This window comes from Ursus americanus, chromosome 17 (genome assembly GCF_024610735.1).
Source record: "Ursus americanus isolate L20-20 chromosome 17, mUrsAme1.1.p, whole genome shotgun sequence".
NCBI classification, from domain to species: domain Eukaryota; kingdom Metazoa; phylum Chordata; class Mammalia; order Carnivora; family Ursidae; genus Ursus; species Ursus americanus.
Window position 1 is genome coordinate 56141970 of NC_142143.1, and position 22210 is coordinate 56164179.

General features: G+C 46.2%; 1 protein-coding gene across 1 annotated transcript in view; it reads left to right on the plus strand.

The window, feature by feature from the left end:
• TIMELESS (timeless circadian regulator) overlaps positions 1–22210 on the plus strand; it is a 36359-nt gene that overhangs the window by 5706 nt on the left and 8443 nt on the right. The window contains exons 2-23 of the mRNA XM_045789853.2: positions 11678–11842; positions 11991–12144; positions 12268–12382; positions 12478–12540; positions 12830–12931; positions 13112–13267; positions 13518–13651; positions 13852–13939; positions 14642–14818; positions 15165–15382; positions 15627–15730; positions 15876–16045; positions 18475–18609; positions 18708–18859; positions 19555–19652; positions 19744–19870; positions 19980–20181; positions 20469–20614; positions 21210–21295; positions 21384–21498; positions 21588–21670; positions 21899–22041. Of these exons, the coding sequence (XP_045645809.2) occupies positions 11758–11842; positions 11991–12144; positions 12268–12382; positions 12478–12540; positions 12830–12931; positions 13112–13267; positions 13518–13651; positions 13852–13939; positions 14642–14818; positions 15165–15382; positions 15627–15730; positions 15876–16045; positions 18475–18609; positions 18708–18859; positions 19555–19652; positions 19744–19870; positions 19980–20181; positions 20469–20614; positions 21210–21295; positions 21384–21498; positions 21588–21670; positions 21899–22041 (2853 nt within the window). The 5' untranslated portion in view covers positions 11678–11757. The remainder of the gene's footprint in view (positions 1–11677; positions 11843–11990; positions 12145–12267; positions 12383–12477; positions 12541–12829; positions 12932–13111; positions 13268–13517; positions 13652–13851; positions 13940–14641; positions 14819–15164; positions 15383–15626; positions 15731–15875; positions 16046–18474; positions 18610–18707; positions 18860–19554; positions 19653–19743; positions 19871–19979; positions 20182–20468; positions 20615–21209; positions 21296–21383; positions 21499–21587; positions 21671–21898; positions 22042–22210) is intronic.

Here is a 22210-nt window from a genome sequence, read left to right on the forward strand (position 1 = left end):
CATAAAATTCACCCTTTTAAAGTATACAAATCACAGAGTTGTATAACCATTTGCATTATCTAACATTAGAGTATTTTCATCACCCCCTAAAGAAACTGTGTATGTACCTACTACCTGTATTCCATCTTTCCTTCTCCCAGGCCCTGGCAACCACTAATCTACTTTGTGTCTCTATGGGTTTTCCTCTTCTGGACATTTCATATAAATGGAATCATATAGTATGTAATCTTTTGTGTTTGGCTTCTTTCACTGAAAATAGTGTTGTCAAGTTTCGTCCGCATTGTAGCATGTATCAGCACTTTGTTCCTTTTAATTGTCAAATATTCCATTGTATAGATACACCACTTTTTGTTTATTCATCAGCTGATGGACATTTGGGTTTTTTCCCACATTGTGACAATTATAAACAATGCTGCTATGAACATTCACATACACGTTTCTGTGTGGACGTGCTTTTTATTTCTCTCAGATAAATACCTAAGCGTGGAATTGCTGGGTCTTAGGATAACTCTATGTTTAACATTTTGAGGAATGGCCTAACTATTTTCCACAGCAGCTGAACCATTTTGTAGTCAGCAATATGTGAGGGGTGTGTGTAAGTGTCCTTAAGTTACAAAAATGTAAGGTTGGCAACCTTATGTTAGTCTCCCTAAATTAAAAAATAAAAAATTAAAGACCCATCTAGGAAACCACTGCATTTCACAAAACAAACAAATAAAAAAACCCAAAAACCTATTCAGGAGTTTATTGATGAAAAATAAGAATTTCTTTCTTTTCTGTTGGTTCTTTGGCAAACCAGAATGGCTGGTTTTCCTGTTTTGCGTCTGTTGTGAGTGAAAGAGGCAGCATGGGGGGAATTGCTCTCAAAGCAGAAAATCCAGGAAGTGTAATAGAATGCTCTTACTAGAACAAAGAGAAATTACAGACTGTGTTTATTCTGTCCCATGCCTGGAAACTGCACATGTGGTTTCTCCTTTTCTCTCTTTGCAGGAGGAAAGGATTTAGTAGAGGTAACTGTAGTGAGACCCCACTCTGTTGTCTGTGCATTAAAATTAACCTTTTTTTTTTTTTTTTAAGATTTTATTTATTGGGGTGCCTGGGTGGCTCAGCGGTTCAGCATCTGCCTTCAGCTCAGGTCATGATCCCAGGCCACTGGGATCGAGTCCGGCATTGGGCTCCCTGCTTGGCAAGAAGCCTGCTTTTCCCTCTGCCTGCCACTCCCCCTGCTTGTGTTCGCTCTTCTCTCTCTCTGACAAATAAATGAATAAACTCTTAATTTGAGAGAGAGTACGCACGAGCACAAGTGGGTTGGGGGGTGGGGGACAGATGGAGAGGGAGAATCACAAGCACACTCCCCACTGAGCAGGGAACCTGACCTGGGCCTCAATCCCAAGACCCAAGAGCCAAAGGCAAATGCTTAACCGACTGAGCCACCCAGGCGCCCCATGAATTAACCTTTGATGTTCACAGAAACACAAAAGAGTTTGGGCTGCTTCAAAACTCATTTACTGTGTAAGATAAATAATAATAATAATAATAATAATAATAATAATAATAATAATAATACAAAATGCAAAGATGAAGAGCTGCAGAAAGAGACCAAAGGGAACTTTGGGAGATGAGACAAGGTTCCTGCATCTCTGGGTGGAAACATTGAATGGACAATAACTCTTAGTGTGCCAGCCCAGCTGCCCCCATTCCTTTTGAAGGATAGTTGGAAGGAGACTTTTGGGCTAGGAGAGAGAAGATGGGAGGGAAAGACTGGGAGTACAGCAGTGGCTACCTTTGCCGTTTTTATTGAAAAGTATCATTTCACCCCAAGAATTGAAAACAATAAATACCTTTTTTTTTTTTAAGATTTTTCTGTATTTGTTCATTTGAAATAGAATGTGTGCACCCATGAGCAGAGTGAGGGGCAGAGGGAAAGGGAGAAGCAGACTCCCTGCTGAGCAGAGAGCCCCACTCAGACTGGATCCCAGGACCCTGGGATCATGACCTGAGCTGAAGGCAGATGCTTAAGCTACTGACCCATCCAGCCACCCAGTGAATACCTTTATTTTTAAATACAAGATGTATCTTTATTATTAATTTCCAAGATCCCTCTTCTGCTTCAGATCATTCACATTTTTATGTAGTTGTTATTGTGAACATTCTACTTTATGTGCCCTTTTTTATTTTTATTTTTTTAAGATTTATTTGAGAGATAGAGGGGCGCCTGGGTGGCACAGCGGTTAAGCGTCTGCCTTCGGCTCAGGGCGTGATCCCGGCGTTATGGGATCGAGCCCCACATCAGGCTCTTCTGCTATGAGCCTGCTTCTTCCTCTCCCACTCCCCCTGCTTGTGTTCCCTCTCTCGCTGGCCGTCTCTATCTCTGTCAAATAAATAAATAAAAATCTTTAAAAAAAAAAAAAAGATTTATTTGAGAGATAGAGTGCGTGTGAGCAGGGGGCAGGGGAGGGGCAGAGGGGGAAGGAGAGAGACTCTCAAGCAGACTCCCCACTGAACAGGGAGCCCAACACAGGGCTCAATCCCAAGACCCCAAGATCATGACCTGAGTAAAAATCAAGAGTCAGCCCCTTAACTGACTGAGCCACCCAGGCACTCCTAGGTGCCTTTTTAAACATAAGCTTTTGAATTTTAGTGTGCAGTTAGTTTTTATATGACATATTGTTTACTGATATTCTCAAGTTTTCCTAGCTGTTCCTCAGGCTTGGGATATCTGGCTTGTTTCCAAGCCTTTACCATTAAAGACAGCTCATCTATAAACATCTTCCTGAAGTGTTCATTCTTTCTGAGCCTCTGTTTCTTCACCTGTAAAATGGAGATGATTTTATCTATCACTTAGGACTGTTGTGACGTTCAAAGTGTAATAAAGGTATGAAAGCATTTTATAAGCTAGAATCTACCAGGAAGAATCTTATTTTTGTTTTCGTGTAAATGATTTCGTGTCTCTTTTGAATTGTTTTCTTGGGTTATAAGCTCCAAAATGGACTCGCTGGTTCAGAGGTTATGACCCAGGATAATCTGTTAATTCAGAATTAATGTATTACATGCTCACTGTAGGCGTGCTGTAGGCATTGAGGAGTACAGCAATGAAAAGTAAAATGAAACATCGCGCTCAGGGAGCTTTCCTTTTGTCGGGCTGGTTTATGACTTTTATTATATAAATATATAAATCAACGATTTCTAAGTGCCAGTGAGCCGGACAATACTAGTCTATAATAACATTTCTATCAGTCTGAAGTCAAATGAGAAAAAGACAATGTAGGGAGTTTTTCATAAAGGCTTGTTTATGTACCTTAAAGGAAAGGGCATAGCTGAGATTGTATAATGTCTACCTTTCGTGCACGTGTTAAGCTGTTTCTTTCTTTTATGAAACATTGGTGTTAATAGGTGTTAGTGGGGTTTTAAAAAGTGTTTGTCTTTATTTTTAATATCCTTACAAGATGGCTTCTCCAGTTTGGGGGGATATATACACTGGTACATGAAATCATGAAGCATGGGAACCACTGATTTTTATTTTAACTTTGTATTATCCATCCAAGCCGTGATACAATGTGCTATGTTACAGCTTAAACGGATTCTCACAATACAATAACCATGTAATGGAAGTGGGGTCGGTATCTGTCAGTTCAGGTCCTCCGGGGAGCAGGCACTGAGTGGAGTGAGGAGTGCTTGTGATAGACCAAGGGAGGAGCGAGGTTGGGGCAGTGAGAGCCTCAGCCCTCAGGGCTGATCTGTCAGTCTCAGCCGAGCCAGTGAGAAACTCAGAAGCAAGGACTGACTGGTGGAGGAGTCCTTGTTGGACAGAAACGGCTAGGCCGTAGGACCCCTCTGCTTATCATTCGCTGAGGGGTTGCCCAGGAAGCATAGAGCTGGGGTGGGTCCTGGAGGTACTGTCAGTGAGCCACATTCTTTGCAGCTGAATGACAAGCTCTTTTTTTTTTTTTAAGATTTTATTTTTTTATTTGTCAGAGAGAGAGCACAAGCAGGGGGAGCGGCGGGCAGAGCAGGCAGAGGGAGAAGCAGGTCCCTGCCGAGCAGGAAGCCTGATGCAGGACTCAATCCCAGGACCCTGCAGTCATGACCTGAGTGAAGGCAGACGCTTACCCGACTGAGCCACCCGGGCGCCCCGACAAGCTCTTTGTTGATGAGAAATCTCTGAGTGGGCACCTCCGTGGCCACCACAGCCTCCTTTCTGTGCCTGACTGCCTTGGTGAAGAACAGAGAGGGAGGCAGTGAAGCCAGGACCCCAGCCCCACCTTGTGACCATTGTCCTGTTCTTTGTGTTAGTTTTTAATGAATGATTCTCAAATGAAAGAAATTGAGTGCATTCAGAAATGCATAAGCCAACATTTAGTAGAGGAGAATAAGACGGTCAGAGTATAAGTGGTCTAGGAGAGGAAGATGAGACCGGCAGACAAAGTGAGTAGCTTCTAGTTAAATGAATAAAAAGAGTGAACTCTAAGTTTTCTGGCCCTGGATGATTTTTTATTTTATTTTTATTTATTATTTTTTAAAGATTTTATTTATTTATTTGACAGAGAGAGACCGCGAGAGAGGGAACACAAGCAAGTTGAGTGTGAGAGGGAGAAGCAGGCTTCCCACCGAGCAGGGAGCCCGATGCGGGGCTCAATCCCAGGACCCCGGGATCATGACCTGAGCCGAAGGCAGACGCTTAACAGCTGAGCCACCCAGGCGCCCCTGGATGATTTTTTAATAGCGTGTTTCTACCCAGAATGGCTGAAACACCTGTGAGAGCTGTTTGATTCCAGTTCTAACGAACAGGCCCAACACTGCCAGCTTGCTTCATGACCTGAGAGCTTTACAATAGGTCATCTGACCCATTTCTTCCTCTGCTTTGCCTGTTGCTCTCTGGTTTTGTGAAAACTGCGGGGGACGGGGCAACAAAACTGCAGGGGATTAGAACCTGAAGTCCTGGGTCTCTTACATAACATCTTCCCTTCTCAAGTCTGCAAGGACTGTTTCTTTCCCATCTCCTTTCCCCTCCCCCTCTTAGTTTGCCAGCCAGGTAACAGGTAGCTGTTACTTCTTTTTGCCGTTCAGGTAAAGGGATGTATTCAAAGCAGATATCTGAGTACTCTGCTGGGGCCAATTTTACAAATACTGAATCTTTATATAGCATTGGTCTACAATCTACAAAGATATAGGGGAAGGGGAGCTGGGACTGTATGAGGTTATCCGTCTTAGAGCCTCCCAGACATGGCTTTGTCTCAGTTGTTGGAAGATTTTATCACGTTACAGCTTTCAATACCAGAGTGTGATGCTGTGTCTTAGTTTGAGGAAGATGTGCTGACTCAGCATCTTTATAGACCGTTGTATTGTCTGTCTTTGTCAGCTTTCTAGGCTGCCACTTGGAGACAGCGGACAGGGAAGCCCTGCAGTCTGGGTGTGTGTGTGTGTGTCTGCACGCGCGCGCACGCACGTATGTAAACACACCAGTGATCTATCTGAAAAAGCTGGATGTGTCTAAGGGGAGAATTGGAGATCCCACACACCACCTACCGTACTGAAGTCCAGGTCTGAGGGGCTACGGGTCCCATGGGGCATTGAAGAGAGGTCTCCCTTCAGACTTCTGGTCCTTCAGTGTTTTACAGGCTCACTCTTGCTGGGCTGAGCGTTCAGAAAGTAGATTAGCACTGCGTGGGGGTAGAAAGATAGCAGGTAGCCTGGAGAAGTAGACCAATTACATAAATGCAAGGAGATAACATCAGGCATTAAACCTTAGTCTTTTGGACACTGCCCATTTAGTCTTGGGGAACGGGTGGAGGCGGGCTAGAGATAGCTATGGAACAGCTTCCTTTTCAGAGGAAGCTGTCGAGGGCTGAGAGCAGAGTAGCTGAATGTGCTAAGGGGACAAGATTGACGGGCATTCCGTTTTCCACAGGAACAGGTTAGTGAATGTAATGTGTTTGTGTGTGTCTGCGTTATTAGGGTCAGGTTGTGAAACATCCAAGATTCAGGATCTCCGCCTTCCTGATTATCTGGTCAGGGTTTAGGGATCTTAATCAAAAGGGACAAGCTTCAGCAAAGGAAGATGGTTCTTCTGGGGAGAATGATGGGGAGTTTAACCGGTTCCTACTTAATTCTTTTCCTTCCCATTCCGTTAGACACTAGCTTCTACTAAGATCCCCAAAATTTAAGAGTAACTTTGGGGAGGAGAGTGAAGGAACTTTCTTTCTGCATCTCCAGTGCCTCAGAAGCCTCTGGACTCCTAGGAATGTCAGATCCTAAGTAGAATCAGTATGGTCAAAGCTGGGTTTCTTAGCCTGTGTGGTACATAGAGCTCTAACAGGGTGTGTAGAGGGGCTGTGGAAGGTGGAGGGGCCTTAAAGGAGGGGGAAGCTCACACCCCCCCACTTCCTCCAAAAGGCTACAGAGCTGTCTGAGGCTGAAAGTCTCAGAGTTGATGCCTTTCTCTAACCAACCTTTCTTTCTATACATTGTCTTGACTCTGAAATAGACTGTTTCCATAATTTTAGATCCAAGTTAGAGGAATTAAATTAGAATTGCTTAATTCTTAGGCTTGGAATCTCCTTGGTTTTGACTAGTAGAAGCCTGAATTGAAGCTTTCCCTGGAACTAGGAATAGCACTTTTGATACTTTCTTTTTTATTAACATATAATGTATTATTTGTTTCAGGCGTACAGGCCTGTGATTCATCAGTCTTACACAATACACAGCGCTCACCACAACACATACCCTCCCCAGTGTCCATCACCCAGCCACGCCATCCCTCCCACCCCCTTCACTCCAGCAACCCCCAGTTTTTTTCCTGAGATTAAGAGTCTGTTATGGTTTGCTTCCCTCTCTGGTTTCTTCTTGTTTCATTTTCTCCTCTCTTCCCCTGTGATCCTGTGCCTTGTTTCTCAAATTCCACATATCATTGAGCTCATATGATAATTGTCTTACTCTGACTGACTTATTTCGCTTAGCATAATACCCTCTAGTTCCATCCACATTGTTGCAAATGGCAAGATTGCATTTTTTGATGGCTGCATAATATTCCATTGTATATATGTACCACATCTTCTTTATCCATTCATCTGTCGATGGACATCTCGGCTCTTTCCATAGTTTGGCTATTGTGGACATTGCTGCTATAAACATTGGGGTGCAGGTGCCCCTTCGGATCACTACATTTGTATCTTTGGGGTAAATACCCAGTAGTGCAATTGCTGGATCCTAAGGTAGCTCTATTTTCAACTTTTTGAAGAACCTCCATACTGTTTTCCAGAGTGGCTGCACCAGCTTGCATTCCCATCAACGGTGTAGGAGGGTTCCCCTTTCTCCACATCTTCACCACCATCTGTTGTTTCCTGATTTGTTAATTTTAGCCATTCTGACTGGTGTGAGGTGGTATCTCATAGTGGTTTTGATTTGTATTTCCTTGATGCCGAGTGATGTTGAGCACTTTTTCATGTGTCTCTTGGCCATTTGGATGTTTTCTTTGCAGAAATGTCTGTTCATGTCTTCTGCCCATTTCTTGATTGGATTATTTGTTCCTTGGGTGTTGAGTTTGATAAGTTCTTTATAGATTTTGGACATTAGCCCTTTATCTGATATGTCATTTGCAAATAAATATCTTCTCCCATTCTGTCGGTTGTCTTTTGGTTTTGTTGACTGTTTTTCTTTGCTGTGCAAAAGCTTTTTATCTTTATGAAGTCCCAGTAGTTCATTTTTTCCCTTGCTTCTCTTGCCTTTAGCGATGTATCTAGGAAGAAGTTGCTGCGGCCGAGGTTGAAGAGGTTGCTGCCTGTGTTCTCCTCAAGGATTTTGATGGATTCCTGTCTCACATTTACGTCTTTCATCCATTTTGAGTCTATTTTTGTGTATGGTGTAAGGAAATGGTCCAGTTTCATTGTTTTGCAAGTGGCTGTCCAATTTTCCCAACACCATTTGTTGAAGAGACTGTCTTTTTTCCATTGGATATTCTTTCCTGCTTTGTCGAAGATTAGTTGACCATAGAGCTGAGGATCCATTTCTGGGCTCTCTATTCTGTTCCATTGATCTGTGTGTCCGTTTCTGTGCCAATACCATACTGTCGTGATGATTATAGCTTTGTAATAGAGCTTGAAGTCCGGAATTGTGATGTCACCAGCTTTGGTTTTCTTTTTCAACATTCCTCTGGCTATTTGGGGTCTTTTCTGGTTCCATACAAATTTTAGGATTATTTGTTCCATTTCTGTGAAAAAAGTTGATGGTATTTTGATAGGGATTGCATTGAATATGAAGATTGCTCTAGGTAGCATAGACATTTTAACAATATTTGTTCTTCCAATCCATGAGCATGGAGTGTTTTTCCATTTCTTTGTGTCTTCCTCAATTTCTTCCATGAGTTTTCTATAGTTTTCTGAGTACAGATCCTTGCCTCTTTGGTTAGATTTATTCCTAGGTATCTTATGGTTTTTGGTGCAATTGTAAATGGGATTGACTCCTTAATTTCTCTTTCTTCTGTCTCATTGTTGGTGTATAGAAATGCAACTGATTTCTGTGCATTGATTTTATATCCTGCCATTTTACTGAATTCCTGTATGAGTTTTAGCAGTTTTGGGGTGGAGTCTTTTGGGTTTTCCACATAAAGTATCATATCATCTGCAAAGAGTGAGAGTTTGACTTCTTCTTTGCTGATTCAGATGCCTTTTATTTCTTTTTGTTGTCTGATTGCTGAGGCTAGGACTTCTAGTACTATGTTGGACAACAGTGGTAATAGTGGACATCCCTGCCGTGTTCTGGACCTTAGTGGAAAAGCTCTCAGTCTTTCCCCATGGAGAATGATAGTCCCTGTGGGTTTTTCATAGATGGCTTTTATGATATTGAGGTATATACCCTCTATCCCTACACTGTGAAAAGTTTTAATCAAGAAAGGATGCTGTACTTTGTCAAATGCTTTTTTGGTGTCTATTGTGAGTTTCATATGGCTCTTGTGCTTTCTTTTATTAATGTAGTGTATCACTTTGATTGATTTGCGGATGTTGAACCACCCTTCAGCCCAGGAATACATCCCACTTGGTCATGGTGATTAATCCTTTTAATGTACTGTTGGATCCTATTGGCTGGTATTTTGGTGAGAATTTTTGCATCCATGTTCATCAGGGATATTGGTCTGTAATTCTCCGTTTTGGTGGGGTCTGTGTCTGGTTTTTGAATCAAGGTAATGCAGGCCTCATAAAATGAGTTTGGAAGTTTTCCTTCCATTTCTATTTTTTGGAGCAGTTTCAGAAGAATAGGTATTAATTCTTCTTTAAATGTTTGATAGAATTCCCCTGGGAAGCCATCTGGCCCTGGGCTCTTATTTTTTAGGAGATTTTTGATTTTCAGTTTCCGTGCTGGTTATGGGTCTGTTCATGTTTTCTATTTCTTCCTGGTTCTGTTTTGATAGTTTGTATGTCTCTAGGAAAACATCCATTTCTTCCAGATTGTCTAATTTGTTGGCATATAGTTGCTCCTAATATGTTCTTATGATTGTTTGTATTTCTTTGGTGTTGGTTGTGATCTCTCCTCTTTCATTCATGATTTTATTTATTTGGGTCCTTGTTCTTTTCTTTTCTTTTTTTTTTTTTAAGATTTTATTTATTTATTTGACAGAGATAGAGACAGCCAGCGAGAGAGGGAACACAAGCAGGGGGAGTGGGAGAGGAAGAAGCAGGCTCATAGCAGAGGAGTCTGATGTGGGGCTCCATCCCATAACGCCGGGATCACGCCCTGAGCCAAAGGCAGACGCTTAACCGCTGTGCCACCCAGGCGCCCCATCCTTGCTCTTTTCTTTTTGATAAGTCTGGCCAGGGGTTTATCAGTCATTAATTCAAAGAACCAGCTTCTAGTTTCGTTGATCTGTTCTGTTCTTTTGGTTTCTATTTCATTGATTTTTGCTCTGATCTTTATTATTTCTCTCTTCCTGCTGAGTTTAGGCTTTATTTGCTGTTCTTCCTCCAGCTCCTTTAGGTGTAGGGTTAGGTTGTGTATTTGAGATCTTTCTTGTTTCTTGAGAAAGGCTTGTATTGCTATATACTTCCCTCTTAAGACCACCTTTGCTGCATCCCAAGGATTTTGAACAGTTGTGTTTTCATTTTCACTTGTTTACATGAATTTTTTAAATTCTTCTTTAATTTCCTGGTTGACCCATTCATTCTTTAGTAGGATGCTCTTTACCCTCCATGTATTTGAGTTCTTTCCAACTTTCCTCTTGTGATTGAGTTCAAGTTTCAAAGCACTGTGGTCCGAAAATATTCCCAGTCTTTTGGTACCGGTTGAGACCTGATTTGTAACCCAGGATGTGATCTATTCTGGAGAATGTTCCATTTGCACTAGAGAAGAATGTGTATTCTGTTGCTTTGAAATGGAATGTTCTGAATATATCTGTTAAGTCCATCTGGTCCAGTGTATCATTTAAAGCCCTTATTTCCTTGTTGATCTTTTGCTTAGATGATCTGTCCGTTTCAGTGAGGGGGGTGTTAAAGTCCCCTACTATTATTTTACTACTGTCGATGTGTTTCTTTGATTTTGTTATTAATTGGCTTATATAATTGGCTGCTCCCATGTTGGGGACATAAATATTTACAATTGTTAGATCTTCTTGTTGGATAGACTCTTTAAGTATGATCTCCTTCCTCATCTCTTATTACAGTCTTTGGTTTAAAATCTAATTTGTCTGATATGAGGATTGCCACCCCAGCTTTCTTTTGATGTCTGTTAGCATGATAAATGGTTTCCACCCCCTCACTTTAAATCTGGAGGTGTCTTTGGGTCTAAAATGAGTCTCTTGCAGGCAGCATATCGATGGGTCTTGCTTTTTTATCTAATCTGATATCTGTGTCTTTTGATTGGGGCATTTAGCCCATTTACATTCAGGGTAACTTGAAAGATATAAATTAATGCCATTGTATTGCCTGTAAGGTGACTGTTACTATATATTGTCTCTGTTCCTTTCTGGTCTATGTTACTTTTGGGCTCTCTCTCTGCTTAGAGGACCCCTTTCAATATTTCTTGTAGTTCTGGTTTGGTGATTGCAAATTCTTGTAGTTTCTGTTTGTCCTGGAAGCTTTTTATCACTCCTTCTATTTTCAGTGACAGCCTAGGTGGATGAAGTATTCTTGGCTACATGTTTTTCTCATTTAGCACCCTGAATATATCATGCCAGTCCTTTCTGGCCTTCCTGGCCTCTGTGGATAGGTCTGCTGCCAATCTAATGGTTCTACTGTTGTAGGTTACAGACCTCTTGTCCCAAACTGCTTTCAGGATTTTCTCTTTGTCTCTGAGATTTGTAAGTTTTACTATTAGATGTTGGGGTGTTGACCTATTTTTATTGATTTTGAGGGGGGGTTCTCTGAGCCACCTGGATTTTGATGCCTGTTTCCTTCTCTAAATTAGGGAAGTTCTGCGCTATAATTTGTTCCAATATACCTTCTGCCCCTCTCTCTCTCTCCTTCTGGGACCCCAATTATTCTAATACTGTTTTGCTTTATGGTGTCACTTATCTCTCGAATTCTCCCCTCGTGATCCTCTTGCACTACAATACAAACTTTTGGTACTTTTGACAAAAGTGAAGTATTTGAGGACCTTGTTCAGAATACTCTGAGCATTAAGGTCCTGTTCTGTTCCCCTCTCCCTTTCACGGAGAGGACCCTACATGTGTTATCTTTCCCTGTCTCTACAGGCCTCATCATTTCTGTGTCCTGTCTCCACCTACCTTATATCTATCTCTCTTGGCTGGTCCACTGGTGTAGGGACTTGTACATGATGAATTGTGAACTTCTAGCCACATGTAGTGCCCTTGGGTACTTAGAAGGAGACACTTACCACAAGGAACCGGATTGCTTAGGTGAGTACCTTTCTGAGGAAACAGGTAAAAAACTTGCTTGAATTGAGGAGGTCTGTAGAATTTCTCCAGTTGTGGGTTTTGAATAGCCTGTGGGCAGGGGTGGAGCTTCTTCCATGGTTCCTTGTAAGTGTTTATTCTGTCCCTGAAGAGAGTGTGAAGGATTTGATCCGCTACTTGAGGCACGAGGATGACACTCGCGATGTGCGGCAGCAGCTGGGGGCAGCCCAGATCCTGCAGAGTGACCTTCTGCCCATCCTCATCCAGCACCGCCAGGACAAGCCTCTTTTTGATGCTGTTATCAGGTTGGTTCCTCAGCGCTCTGACTTTTACCATGCGCCAGCCCTTGGTGTTTGAGCTGGTAGATTTCGGCGTTTGACCCTGGTGAGGAAACTGAGCAACATCTCCCTCCTTCATGGTCTCCGCAGGCTGATGGTGAACTTGACACAACCAGCCTTGCTCTGTTTTGGCAGCGTGCCCAAGGAGCCTAGCTTCCGGCACCATTTTCTGCAGGTGCTAGCGTACTTGCAGGCCTACAAAGAGGTGAGGTTTTCCTTCAAAGTCCCTGGGGCAGAAGTTGGGGGCAGTAGGGAAGGAGAGGGTGGGTGCCGCTTAAGGTCCATTCCCCTATTTTATAGGCCTTTGCCAGTGAGAAGGCTTTTGGAGTCCTCAGTGAAACTTTGTATGAGCTGCTGCAGCTGGTGAGTGAGGGTCCATCTTCCAGGATCCCAGGGGACTGTTAATACCTTGCTCCTCCTCCAGGCAGAGTGCCAGGCTCGTTGGTCATTGTCAGGATAGTAGAGTTTGGAGCTGTGGTCCCAGTCCTTGCGATACATAGCCCCATTCATTGTCTCTGGCTGCCTCAGGACTGCTTGAACTTTTTTCTTCCTTCGTAACCCTGGTTCTCCTCTGGGCCTCTGTCCTCTGGCCAGGGTAGATGCTGCCTGCCTTCCGCAGGGAGTCTTGTCCTCTAACCGTCCTTCTGACTAGGGCTGGGAGGAACGGCAGGAGGAAGACAACTTACTGATTGAACGGATCCTGCTGCTGGTCAGAAATATTCTCCATGTTCCAGCTGACCTTGATCAGGAGAAGGTGAGAGGGTCTTGGGTTGTCTCCTTTCTTATGCTTGGTTAGGTTGAGCTGCCTTTTTTTGCCTTTCTGCCCTCTGACACGTCAGGGGGGATCCTTGGTCAAGGTGTGAGTTGGAGAACCTCAACGCAGGGCAGTGGAGCTGAATGACCTCTCTTCTTCTCCTTATCACTCACTGCTCAGAGGATTGACGATGACGCCAGTGTCCATGACCAGCTTCTCTGGGCAGTTCACCTCAGTGGCCTGGATGACCTGCTTCTCTTTCTGGCCAGCTCGCCAGCTGAGCAACAGTGGAGCCTGCATGTGCTAGAGATTGTCTCCCTTATGTTTCGTGACCAGGTGAGAACCTGGCTTATTCCCTAGTCCCATGAGCCATGTACTTTTCTGCTCTGTAGCCAGAATTACTCTTGAAGTAATGGCTGAATTATCCAGGGGCAGGTGGGTGACAGATGGAGTAGCCATGTCCTGAGTATGGAGTACCTTCAACAGTCCTTTTTCATTCACCTTTTCTGTTCCCACTAGGACTGAACCTAGAACAAGGACAAGGAACGACCATCCTTCTGACTCTTCCTCTCTGTTCCAAATCTAGAACCCTGAACAGCTGGCAGGAGTAGGACAGGGACGCTTAGCGCAGGAGCGGAGCACAGATGTGGCAGAACTGGAGGTGTTGCGCCAGCGAGAGATGGCAGAAAAGAAGACTCGAGCCCTTCAGCGAGGCAACAGGTGAGTGGCAGGGAGGTGCCCTACCTAGGTTCCCATCCCTTCGGTATGGAATGCTGAGGCCTTGGGCCAAAGGCTAAGACAGTGGTGACCAGGTAACATTTTGCAGTCATGATATGCTCTGATATGCTGATGAGAGGGAATGGGGATAAAGCTTCCAGAGGATTGAGGAATCACCCTGGACTAATTTTTTTTTACGGCAGGCATTCTCGATTTGGGGGCTCCTACATTGTCCAAGGCTTGAAATCCATTGGGGAGAGGGACCTCATCTTTCACAAAGGTCTGCACAATGTGAGTACGCTCCCCATCTGGGGTGGGAACGCTGTGGAGTTGAGGGTGCCTAAGGAAGGTAAGCAGGGGTGGGGCACCTGGCTGCCTCAGTCGGGGGAGCACGCAACTCTTGATCTCAGGGTTGTGAGTTTGAGCCCCATGTTGGGTGTACAGATGACTTAAAGATAAAATCATGAAAAGAAAAAAGAAAAGAAAAGAAAAGAAAGCAAGAATCTCTGGAAGTAAAGCATCTTTGTTCTTAGGCTTAGAAAGTTGGAGACAGGGATGCCTGAGTGGCTCAGTCGGTTAAACGTCTGCCTTCGGCTCAGGTCATGATCTCAGGGTCCTGGGATCGAGCCCTTCATCAGGCTCCCTGCTCAGCGTGGGGTCTGCTGCTCCCTATCCCTCTGCTCCTCCCCCTGTTCATGCACATGCCGTCTCTCTCTCAAATAAATAAAATCGAAAGAAAGAAAGAAAGAAAGAAAGAAAGAAAGAAAGAAAGAAAGAAAGAAAGAAAATCTTAAAAAATAAAAAAGTTGGAGACAATAGGAGAAATGGAGCCTCTGGCATTATTGTCTTTATCTATATCTTCTCTTAGTACCAGAGGGAGAAAACCTTCCAAGAGTTTCTTCTGAGGAAATTGTAGCACGAGGGATGTGGAAAGAGCTGCAGGGGGAGGGTGGTGGTGAGGAGTCATTCTAATCCCCCAACCCACACCCCCAGCTCCAAAACTACAGTTCCGATTTGGGAAAGCAGCCCCGAAGGGTGCCTAAACGACGCCAGGCTGCCCGGGAGCTGTCCGTTCAGCGCCGCTCTGCCCTCAACGTGAGACTCTTCCTCAGAGACTTCTGCTCTGAGTTCCTGGAGAACTGTTATAACCGGCTCATGGGCTCGGTGAAGGTGAGAGCCTGGGAGGGATGGAATAGAGAGGTGATGGGGCCAGTGGTGGGTAGGAGCCTATGGGACGCTGACCCTGGAGTGTGGACTAGTAGTTGGGCAGGGTATAGGGCACCCTTGAGAGATGGTGAGGATGCTGGGAGGGACTGGGTTATTGGGACCATTTTAAAAAGGCTTAGAGAAATGCCCCAGAGGGAGGGGAGAGACCTGGGGAGAACAAGAGAGGGCTGGAAATTCTGAATCCCACAATATTGTTACAGTGGTGTCCAGGGTCTATCCCATCATCATAGGACGAGAGAAAGTTGGAAGCCCTGGGGTTACGGGGTGGTCTTTTTTTCCGGGACATTAGGATCACCTGCTGCGGGAGAAGGCTCAGCAGCATGATGAGACATACTACATGTGGGCCTTGGCTTTCTTCATGGCCTTCAACCGAGCTGCCTCCTTCCGGCCAGGCCTGGTCTCTGAGACCCTCAGTGTCCGTACCTTCCACTTCATTGAGCAGAACCTCACCAACTACTATGAGATGATGCTGACTGACCGCAAGGAAGCCGCCTCCTGGGCACGTCGGTGAGTGGGACGAGAATTGGGGTCAGAGTGGGCATCTTGGCCACGCTGGGAATCTTGAGTGCCGGAATTCTGGGTGGTACTTTCTTTCCTGTTTCAGGATTAAGATGGTCGAGCTGGGGAGCAAGGACTGGCTGGGTCACTGTGTTTGAAGGCACTATTTTTTGGAAGGGATAGGGGTGGTACTGTTTCCATGGGCCAGTTTCCTAAATTGTCCTCCATTTTTCCTCTTCGCCTCATCTCACAGGATGCACCTGGCCCTGAAGGCCTATCAGGAGCTGTTGGCCACAGTGAATGAGATGGACATGTCCCCGGACGAGGCTGTGAGGGAGAGCAGCCGCATCATCAAGAGTGAGGCCCTGGCCAGGTCTCTCATCCTGGCCTTTCCCATCTCTTGATCACATTCTCATTCTTTCCAGTTGAAATTTCATCCATCTCTCCCTTTCCCAAAGTTTCCAGACCAGTCCTTCCATTCCTTTCTCTTCTCCATTCCTAGACAACATTTTCTATGTGATGGAGTACCGAGAACTCTTCCTGGCACTCTTTCGAAAGTTTGATGAGAGATGCCAGCCACGCTCTTTCCTTCGTGACCTGGTAGAAACCACCCACCTCTTCCTCAAGATGTTGGAGCGGTTCTGTCGGAGCCGTGGGAACCTGGTCGTGCAGGTACTTGGCAGCCCTGGGATGGGGAAAGAGCTGTAGGGAAGGGAACTCTCCTCACATTTCTGCAGCTCGAGCTGACCTGTTAGAACTCCTCTGAACTAAGGAGGGCAAGGGGTTTGTTGGTGTCGCTGCTCTGAGTCCACTATAGTTTCCTTCTTTCATTAAATTCATCTCCAGTGTAACATAAATATTTTAATTCATTCAGGAAACATTTACGAAACACTATTATGTGCAAAGCATATAAACTCTGGGGATTCATAATTTCAGAGTTTAGTAATTATGCTGCGATCCTTCCTGGTTATACTTCAGAAGCATTGTAGTGAGATGGAAGGAGCCCTAAATTAAAAGCCAGGAGGTCTAGGGGCACCTGGGTGTCTCAGTCGGTTTGGCGCCTCCCTTCAGCTCAGGTCATGATCCCAGGGTCTTGGGATCAAGCCCCGTGTCGGGCTCCCTGCTCAGCAGGGAAGCCTGCTTTTCCCTCTCCCCCTGTTCTGCTCTCTCCCTCTCTCTCTGTCAAATAAATAAATAAAATCTTAAAAAAAAAAAAAAAAAAAAGGCCAGGAGGTCAAGAATCTCCTCCTCTATTAGTAACTGTTAGAATAACTCAGGCGGCTCATGTCAGACCCCAGATCCCTAAAGATGGGATTATAATATAAGCCTGAAATGAAATAAAAAATTAAGTCTTGGACAAGGGGCACCTGCCTGGTTCAGTCAGTGGAGCATGTGACTTTTTTTTTCCTTAAGATTTTTTATTTATATATTTGACAGAGAGCGAGAGAGTGCATGCACGTGCGCAAAAGAGCACAAGCAGGGGGGCAGCAGGCAGAGAGAGAGGGAGAAGCAGGCTCCCTGCTGAGCAGGGAGCCCGATGTGGGGTTCCATCCCAGAACCCTGAGATCATGACCTGAGTGGAAGGCAGCCGCTTAACTGACTGAGCCACCCAGGCATCCCTGTATTTTTTTTTAAGATCTTATTTATTTATTTGACAGAGAGAGCCAGCATAAGCAGGGGGAGCCGCAGGCAGAGGGAGAGGGAGAAACAGGGTCCCCACTGAGCAGAGAGCCCATGTGGGTCTCGATCCCAGGACCCTGGGATCATGACCTGAGCCGAAGGCAGACACTTGATATATACATATACATATACACGTGGGAATACTATTCGGCCATAAAAAAGCATGAAGTCGCCGTTTGCAACAATATGAATGGAGCTAGAGAGTATAATCCTAAGTGAAATAAGTCAGCAGAGAAAGACAGATACCATATGATCTCACTCATACGTGGAATTTAAGAAATAAATGAGCAAATGGAGAAAAAAGAGAGAGACAAACTAAGAATCAGACTCTTAACCATAGAGAGCAAACTGATGGTCACCAGGGAGGAGGTGGGGGGGATGGGGGAAATAAAGAATGGGGATTAAAGAGTACACTTCTCATGAGGAAAAAAAATAAAATGATAAAGTCTAAGACAAAAAGAAAATCTCAGTTTGTATCCTGCAGACACAGGCACTCTGCTTTGTAGAAATCTTCCTGTAATTCTGTTTGCTGTGGCTTAAAATTTGGTCAGAACTGGACTTAAAAGTGCCAGTAGTACCAGTGAGACCTTGCGAAAAGATATTTTTACGTTCAGGGCTCTATTGTATCATCAGAAATACGAGGTGCTGTTGTTCATTGAGTGTTTACTGTGTCCGACCGTGCTAGGGTTTTCGTGTCATCCTCGAGTAGCCCTAGGACACGTGCACACAGGGGTGAAGCAGCGTGCTCGAGGCCTTGCTAGTGGCTAGTGTCAATACTCACACCCAGATCTGCTGGGCTCCGAAGCCCACGCTCCTAACCTTCAGTGTGGTCGGAGTTTCCCGGATAGAGTGTGTACCTCAAGGGCCCACTAGTCCATCCTGTTTGCCTGTGCCCCCAACTGGTTCACAGGCCTGATTTGGGGGGGCCGGGGTGGGGTGCTGACTCTCATTTTCCTGCTTTTCAGGAGAAAATATACAGGTTATGTTTACATAGTGCTTTGCACTTTATAAAGCCTTTTCATATAGAATTTCGTATCTTCATAGCAAATCTGTTCATTCTGTAAACTTTTGCTTAAGATATCACTGCTTTTGAGAAATCTCGGACCCCAAGAAATAAGTCAAGTACTATTCCTGTGTTTTGCCATGGTGTTTTATGCCCAGCCATATTCTAGGTCTTATCCATACTGGGATATACTTTACCTGTCTACTCACCAGTCTCCTCCACTGGACTGTGTGCTCCTTGAAGAAATACACCGCTCACCCTCGCTTCCCTATTGCTTATGAAGAGCACACAGTGGTCACTCTGTGACTATTAGATTAATTAATTCAGACCTCTACTGAATGAATAAATAGGGAAGACACTGATGGGAAAACATCCTCTTCGCTTTCCAGCCATCCTAACAACAGTTCTTTCTCCATAGAACAAACGAAAGAAGAGAAAGAAGAAAAAGAAGGTCCTAGATCGGCCTGTTGCTCCTGGTAATGTCCCCGCTAGTGCAGGGGAACTGGAGGCTGTGTGGCCATCCCTGGCCGAGCAGCTCCAGTGCTGTGCCCAGGTAGGTAATTGCAGAAACCCTACCTTCCCCGAGGGTAGTACGCTGGTAGGCTGTCTGGGTTTCCCTCCTCTGTTCCCATAGCCTTAATCCCGTTCTAGGATCCGGAGCTCAGTTTGGACTCCGTGGTTCCCTTTGACGCGGCCTCAGAGGTGCCAGTGGAAGAGCAGCGGGCAGAAGCCATGGTGCGGATCCAAGACTGTCTCCTGGCTGGCCAGGCCCCACAGGCCCTGACCCTCCTTAGGTCTGCCCGGTAAGAGCCCTGCCCACCCATCCTTCTGGATCCAGCTCCTGGGCTTTTGGGGGCAGAGGGAGGCTTTCGCTGTGGTCCAAGGTTCTTTGTCTTCCAAAGAGAGGAGTCCCTTGAGAAGCACAGGGGCTCTGTACTGAGCACCAAGTCCTGGGGAGTTTCGATTGCCTTATTGGGGGCTTTGTTGTTTTGTTTTTATTTTATTTTTGAGAAATATCAGAAAGCACTGTCAATTGGGGGAAAATACAGATAATTCTACTGGCTGAAGGTAATCATCTCTAACATTTCGATGAGTCATCTTTCTTTTTTCCCTCCGTGTTATGTGTAGACATATACAGCTTCTTGTACAAAAATGAAATATTGTACGTCGTGTTTTATAGTATTTTTTTACTTCTCAGTATATCACGAGCATCGTTTCTCATGGGATATATTGCCATAATTGTTAATGGCAATGTGGAATGTACATTTGTTCAACCAAGTGTGAGACATTTAGATTGTTTGCGTTTTGTTCTTACGGTATTCGCTGCAGTGTGGCTGATGAGGGAAAATTTCCCTCGAGTCTTTGTTTCATCTTTGAGGTAACAGTTTGCATTCTCTTCCTGGCTGACAGATGAGGGATGAGTGTAAATTCATCCACCCACCCCAAATTATAACTCCGATTCCCCCTGGTTAAGGTCTTCTTTCTGTCTGTGCTTCAGGGAGGTGTGGCCAGAAGGAGATGTGTTTGGCTCTCAAGACATTTCCGCAGAGGAAGAGCTCCAGCTGCTGAAACAAATCCTCTGCGCCCCGCTTCCCCGTGAGTCTGCGGTTCCTTCGCGTCCCCCTCCTTCCAGCTCTTCTCTAGAACCGGCGTCACAGAGACCCAATAATCCTCACTTTTTCTGTAGGGCAGCAGGGGCCAGAGGAACGAGGGGCAGAGGAAGAGGACGAGGAGGAAGAGGACGAGGAGGAGGAGGAGTTGCAAGCGGTCCAGGTGTCCGAGAAGGAATTTAATTTTCCGGACTACCTGAAACGGTGAGGCCGAGCAGACGGAGTTGGGCCCAGGGCGGAGCCTGTAGCGCTGGGCGGGTGAGCGGCGGCTTTCTTCTGCGGACACCCTCTCCCCCTCCCCGTCTCGGTGCAGTTTCGCAAGCTCCGCTGTGGTGCGAGCCTACGTGCTGCTGCTGCGGGGCTACCGACAGAACGGCGCCCACACGAACCACTGCGTTGTCAAGATGCTGCACCGCTTGGCCCATGACCTCAAAATGGACGCCCTGCTTTTCCAGCTCTCACTCTTCTGCCTCTTCAACCGTCTGCTTAGTGACCCGGCCGCGGGGGCCTACACAGTGAGGACGCACCAAGCAACAGGGATCGGGAGGCTTAGGGGAGTGCTAGGGTCACAAAGGACAGTCTTCAGGCGATAAAGGGTGCCAAGTGGTGCCAAGGGCCGAGAGATGGCAGAACGGGGAGGAAGTGGGCAGGCAGCTGAGGGAGCTGGAGGCGGCTGGGAGAGAGTCCGAGTGAGGAGGGGCAGCTGGGAACAGGTAGAGAAAAAGCACCTAGAGGGCCTGGTTTATGCGTCCATTTAGGCCAGAGGTCTCACAGCAGGACTCACAGACTCCCTCTCCCTCAGGAGCTGGTGACTTTTGCCAAGTACATCCTGGGCAAGTTCTTCGCGCTGGCTGCAGTCAACCAGAAAGCCTTTGTGGAGCTGCTGTTCTGGAAGAACACAGCTGTGGTTCGAGAGATGGCCGAGGGCTATGGCTCTCTGGACGGCGGGTGAGCTTGAAGATGGGGAAGGATGGGCAAGAATGGGTGACGCAGTCACACAGTGTCAAAGCTGGCAGAGCTTGCAGATCAGCTGGTCTTTCTTCCCCTTTCATAGGTGAGAAAACAAGCCCCCAAGTTCCCTGAGATCACCCAAGAGAGGAAGTGGGACTGGATCCTAAGTCTCCTGTCTACCCTGGCTTCCTTCCTTCACCCGCCTTTGTGGGGGGCGGTCAGTTGGCAGTAGGGTAGCCCCTTGGAGAGAGTCCGTATGTGCCCTTTCCCAAAATGTGCTGGGAAACGGAGGATGCATGGAAATGTTCGCCCTCGTTCCTTGTAGCTCATAACCTGCTTTTCCCATGACCTGCTCAGCCCCTGCAGCATCAGCTTCAGTAGGGCCCAACCCAGAAAGTCTCTTCGTTTGACTTTTGGGTTCGTAAATGGTAGGAGAATAAGGGAAAGGAAGCACACCGTAGGCCTCTGCTAGCTGGCTCCTCTGAGTTACCCACATTGCCCTTCTTCCCTGTAGAGCTGACCAGAGAGGGCCTTTGGTCTCCTCTTTTGGAGCCAACATCCTACATACTCCCTTTCTCCTTTCCCCATTTAGATCTTCCAGTCGCAAACCCCCTATGTGGACCCCAGAGGAGGAGGCCCAGCTTCAGGAATTGTACCTTGCCCATAAGGATGTGGAAGGTATGAGTCCTTGAGATCTGAAGATTTCTGACGTGGGCGACCTGAGCTCCAGGACCCTCCTTACTGCCTCACTCCCCCTCCACCTTAGGTCAGGATGTGGTGGACGTCATCTTGGCCCACCTGAAAACCCCTCGAACACGCAAGCAGGTCATCCACCAGCTGGTACGACTGGGACTGGCTGACAGTGTCAAGGACTTCCAAAGGTAGAGGCGCATGCTCTGGAGGGCACTGAGATAGGGAGTCCTCCGTTTCCTCCCTGGGCCCCCTCTTCCACTGACGCCTCCTTACGCAGGAAAGGAACCCATATTGTCCTGTGGACAGAAGACCAGGAGCTAGAGCTGCAGCGGCTTTTTGAGGAGTTCCAGGACTCCGATGGTAAATGACGGGAGGGCTTCCGAGCCTCTGAGATGAGAGCCGAGCTGTCCGTCTCTTGCCCCTGCCTCCTGTTCCCGAGGAACCCTTATTCCATCCCGTTTTTCCCTTTACTCTATTTGTGGTGTCATTTGTGAGTGAATTGAATTAGCATCTTTCCAAAGGCCTCTGGTCTCCTTCACTACTCCCTTCCCCCCGTTGCTCTAGTATTTACACTTTCGCTCTTCGTAGATGTGCTGGGTCATATCGTGAAGAATATCACAGCCAGGCGCTCACGGGCCCGCATAGTGGACAAGCTGCTGGCTCTGGGACTGGTGGCTGAGCGGCGGGAGCTCTATAAGAAACGCCGCAAGAAGTTAGCACCCTCAAGCTTGGTAAGTCTTTCCCTGGCTCTTCAGGCTGCCCCCCCACCCCCAAAGCGCTCCTCACAGGTAGCTCACCCAGATGGTTCCTGCCTTAGGCTCTTCTGGCTAGTCCCCCCTCCCCCCCGGTTTCCAGGGGTGGTCAGGAACCAGAGAATTCCGCTCCGTTCCTCATCTTGTC